Source organism: Mastomys coucha, unplaced genomic scaffold (assembly GCF_008632895.1).
Source record: "Mastomys coucha isolate ucsf_1 unplaced genomic scaffold, UCSF_Mcou_1 pScaffold15, whole genome shotgun sequence".
Classification (NCBI taxonomy): Eukaryota; Metazoa; Chordata; class Mammalia; order Rodentia; family Muridae; genus Mastomys; species Mastomys coucha.
The window spans coordinates 142,908,402-142,913,311 of NW_022196897.1; the positions used below are offsets into that span (position 1 = coordinate 142,908,402).

A 4,910-nucleotide genomic window follows, 5' to 3' on the forward strand; every position below is an offset into this window, starting at 1 on the left:
TCGTGTGTAGTCTGTTTGTCAAAGCCGAATCCCGTGCCCACCTGGCCAGAACCCCTCGTCCCGCGGAATAAGGGACCCCGCAAGAAACCCTGGTCCGTGGCATTTTTGGTTTTTCAAGACAGGGTTTCTCTGTGTAGCTCTGGCTGTCCTGGAACTCACTCTGTAGACCAGGCTGGCCTCAAACTCAGAAATCCGCCTGCCTCTGCCTCCCAAGCGCTGGAATTAAAGGCGTGCGCCACCACTGCCCAGCTTAGCTCCTACTTCTTGAGAGCTGAGGTTTAAGTTTCCATGCTTTGCTTTTGTAACGGTCTAGTCACTTTTAAATTGTGGAAGACACCAAACACATTTTCTATCTTCACATCTGAACACTTATAAACAAATGTGATAGAATGTAGGAAAGCACAGTTACCTTTGAAGACATGATTTACCCTTTGGACTAAGCAAACTGAAATGAAGATATGCTCCAAAGTCTCAATGCTCTTGAAGCAGGTCAGTAATAACATCTTTGATCCTTTTCTTTTTAAAGATTTTATGTATATGAGTACACACTGTAGCTGTACAGATAGTTGTGAGCCTTCATCTGGTTGTTGGGAATTAACTTTTAGGACCTCTGCTCACTCCGGTCAGCTCTGCTTGCTCTGGTAGACCCCACTCACTCAGGCCCAAAGACTTATTTATTATAAAGTGCACTGTAGCACTTCAGACACACCAGAAGAGGGCATCAGATCTCATTACGAGTGGCTGTGAACCACCATGTGGTTGCTGGGATTTGAATTCAGGACCTCTGGAAGAGTAGTCAGTGCTTTTAACCACTGAGCCATCTCACCAGTCCACATCTTTGATTTTTAAATACAGGCTTTCTTGGAAGCTGTTTGGTTTTCTTCCTTGTTCTACTTCGGACAATATCATCCATCTTGTCTTTGATAACTAGGTGTTAACTGTCCGGGCTTTTCTATGCCCATCCCAGTTTCCAAATGACACAGAGGCATTTATTTATTTACTTAACAGTCTTTATTCACTTTATTTTCTTGTATAAAAAGCCTTATGTGGTAGCCACAGCTGAAGCCTGGGTCCTCTGGACAGATCTGGTATGGGTTTTCACAAAATGATCAGTGAATTCCTGATAAGGAGACTTGGTGAACAGTCTCTTTCCAGAGGTTGGGGTCAGGTAACTGTAGATTGTGAAGATGGCATCAAAGGTGGCCTTAGCAAAGTTGCCCGGGCTGGCAGAACAGCCCCTGGCCATCAATCAGGAGCTTCTTCAGCCCAGGAGCAGAGACAATGCTAGTGCCTCTGAGGGCAGGGATGAGATGCACCAGCACAGAGCCACAGTGGTCTGTCATCTTGCATGAACAGTGTGGAGCTTGCCAATACTGTTGCCCCAGTAGCCTCGCAGGCTACATCTTTACGGGGACGATGGAGAGGTTGGCCATGATGGCCCCTCAGATGGCAGTGGCTACCTCCTTGGAGCACCTAAAGCCAAGACCAATGTCACGTGACCCCTGTAGTTCCAATAGTGACAAATGCCTTGAGTCTGGTCTGTTGGCCAGCAGAGTCTGCATCTGCACTGGCAGGATCATCAGAACTTCATCCTTTAGGGATGAGCCCAGGAAAAAGTCAATCATCATGGATTCCTTAATGGACAGGGAGAATAGGTAGATAGATGACCCCCAAGGACTTGATCTTCAAGTGCTTAACCAGGTGGTCCCACTTGGTGATGGGGATTTACTCCTCATCTTCAACTTTACTCCCATGATCCTCAAGGCCCTAACCACGACTGCTACTGTATCCTCCACAGAAGCCACTGCAGCTTCCTAATCCTGAGCCCTGGGGTCCTCCATCTGTACTGGCATCATCCACCATTTGATGTTTTCCCAAAGAAGCTAGAGTTATGATGCTTTCAGTCTTAGCTTAGGCTTGTTCCCCAAGTAGTTCTTAACTTATATTAGCCCATTCATCCTATTCTATATCTGCCAAATGGCTAGTCACCTCTCTTCAGTTTCATACATCCCACTTTTGGTGGCAAATCTCCTGTACCTGACTCCTTCCCAGAGCTCCTCTTTCTGGATGTACTTCTTTACTATCCTGCCTTCTGCTATAGGCTACAGGTTTTTTATTTTAGCCAATCAGAAGGTGCTTTAGGAAGGCAAGGAAGGGTAGAGACACATGGTCACATAGTGTACACTTCAACAACTAGGCATAGCTTTTAAATGTATTTCTAATCCAGACTTTACATGTATCTGCTTGGGTTCTCCATATGGTGTTTCATATTAGATAGTAGCTTTCTCACCTCATTAACTACTGTATACTCATTTTTTAAGTCTTCAACAACAAACTACAACACTGTTCTAGGCTTTTACTCTAAACAAATCCTTACGGTGTCCTTACAACATAGATCCTAACATTCTTCTAATGTTCTAGATAAGAGGTTAAATAACTGTACCTCGGCCACAGGATGTGACAACACACGGTTTTTAAATATAGCTCATAGGACTATTATGTTCCAGGTGCCATCACTCACTAGAACTTTAAAAAAAAAAAAAAAAAAAAAATTAAAATCCCCAAAACACGGGGACTAAAGATGCAGCTTCATGAGCGTGCTTCCCTAGCACTCTCAAAGCCCTGGGTTCAATTCTTAGGGAGGCAGGGGGAATTCCCAAAGGAAAAAATTAAATTGTCACAGCCCTTTCTTGTCATGAATTTAGATTCTAGGAAGTCAATTCAATATTAAAAACTAAAGTACTCTACAAACATTAGGGTACTTCAGAAAATGAGCATTCTGTAAAGTGTCCACACACACGTTATATGACAACATCCTATAATCCACCTTCAGTCCCATACTCACTAACTTTAGCATCAGTCTTTTATTACAACCCACCTTGGCCCCTAAAACATTTCCTTGAGGTTGGTTAGAGCAACAGACAACTGGCTCTGAAGGTCATCTTAAGCATCTTGCACATCCCCACAAAAAGTGTCCTTAACACACCCTTCTGCATCCACACTGTCACTCGGAAACAGTGAAGTGCTGTAGAACTGGGACTTTCCAGCTGACTACAGTGAGGTCAGACCCCTGACAGGCTCCTGATCACTGTGTGGTAGGTGAGTGGTGTAGGGGAGCTTGAGCAGTTTTCGAGCAGGTGAAGAGTCTAATTGGTCCATACTTCTCTTCCCTGCAAGGGAGCCAAAAGATACATTTCAATTAAATTCATACAAAATGTATTGGACAGCGTGCCAGACAGTGAAGAGTAGTAAATGACACATGAAGAGTTTGTCCTCAAGGAGATGGCAGTCTAGCAGGAAAGCCAGCATGGTGTGACTAATAAGACAATGGCTGGAGGGAGCCATGGACCAGGAAATGGAGGGAGCCAGGAAAGGTATGGGCGAGCATCCACAGCTTTACTTCATGCACCCTTGAAAATTAAAACTATCAAAAAACACTAGGTATCATCATGGAGTGCATCTATGGAATTTATGGAGGTATTTCCTATCAACATTTGACTTCCTATGGGAAGTAAGACAAGTCTAAGGACCTTAGACCAGGAAAGGCAGTTTGCATCCCAAAGGGTATCAGATAGAGCCAGCCCTAAGATGTGGACCCCTCAAGGATGCACTTACTGAGCTGTACTGACACCTTCTGGAGGTACTGAGCACTTTCATCCATGAAGGCTTGCAGCTGCTTCACTGATCCTTGTAGCTCATCCATCTGCAAAGGAAAGGTCAGTGTGAGCAGCAAGGATTCTCTGGCTCCCCGCACTGCCAAATAAGCTCCTGCTTTGCGGCTTTAAGCCCTGCTCTTTTGGCCTGAAATGCTTATGCCAGACATTCTCTCTTGGCACCACTGAAACACACCCTACATGCTTCCACCCTGCTCTGTGCCCCAGAAGACTGACCCCCAAACCTCTACCAACAAGATGCCAGGCCCTCTAGGTTTTGAGTGTAAGGACAAAGGAGCTACTAGTCAGTGAGCAAAGCACAGCTTTGCTCCTCTTGTACTCTCCGCTCCTACTGTCTTGTTAGTATCTAACATCATGCATTTACTTTAAACTTTTTCCGGTTTTCCCAAGGTAGAGAGATTGCTATCCTCTTTTTGACTTAACCTGCCTTTGGCGTATCCCCGAGGGTTACACTTTAAAAGGTTTGCTTGCTGCTACTTAAGTGTTACCACCTCAACGACGGGACCTTTCGAAGGTTAGGGTTTTCCGAGTCTGACCTGGAAGTGGATATTAGGATCTGACCCTCACTCCTTCCCTCTCTTCTTCTTACCCATCATCATGAAGGGAGTTATGTCCTCGGTCACATGTTCCCAACACAATCTACTGCATGGCCACAGGTCCAAATCAACAGGATTTAAGCAACCATGGACTATAACTAGCAACCAATCCGTGCCTTCTTATAAGTCACTTCCAGTTTTGTCACAATGTCATAATCCTAAAAAAGATGATGCGTCTATTTTTTTTTTTTTTTTTTTGGTTTTTCAAGACAGGGTTTCTCTGTGTAGCCCTGGCTGTCCTGGAGCTCACTCTGTAGACCAGGCTGGCCTCAAACTCAGAAATCCGCCTGCCTCTGCCTCCCAAGTGCTGGGATTAAAGGCATGCAACACCAGCGCCCAGCTAAGATGTTACATCTTGAAGCAACTTACCACTAACTCCATGCAGGCAAAGACTTGGTTCTGATCTTGCACTATTCTCTGGTAGTCGGGCTTCGTGGTAAGAACCCCCGTCTGGGAAGACTTGAGGTAGGCCGCAGGATCCACCTTGACGTCAGCAATTCTGGCTTCAGTGGATCCTCTAAAAAACAAAACAAAATTAAAAGACTTTTGCTGGGGCTGGAGAGATGGCTCAGAGTTAAGAGCACTCATTGCTCTTCCAGAGGTCCTGAGGTCAATTCCCAGCAACCACACGGTGGCTCAC

At 45.2% G+C, this 4,910-nt stretch overlaps 1 protein-coding gene across 8 annotated transcripts in view; it reads right to left on the reverse strand.

The window, feature by feature from the left end:
* Nucleotides 1-2,844: 2,844 nt before the first annotated feature.
* Nucleotides 2,845-4,910, reverse strand: part of Dsn1 (DSN1 component of MIS12 kinetochore complex) — an 11,460-nt gene continuing 9,394 nt past the window's right edge. For all 8 annotated transcript variants that reach the window (XM_031372535.1, XM_031372529.1, XM_031372533.1 and 5 more), the window contains 3 exons: nt 4,640-4,787; nt 3,616-3,703; nt 2,845-3,170 (listed from right to left, as the gene is read on the reverse strand). In XM_031372535.1, coding sequence (XP_031228395.1) covers nt 3,052-3,170; nt 3,616-3,703; nt 4,640-4,787 — 355 coding nt within the window. In that variant the 3' untranslated portion in view covers nt 2,845-3,051. The remainder of the gene's footprint in view (nt 3,171-3,615; nt 3,704-4,639; nt 4,788-4,910) is intronic.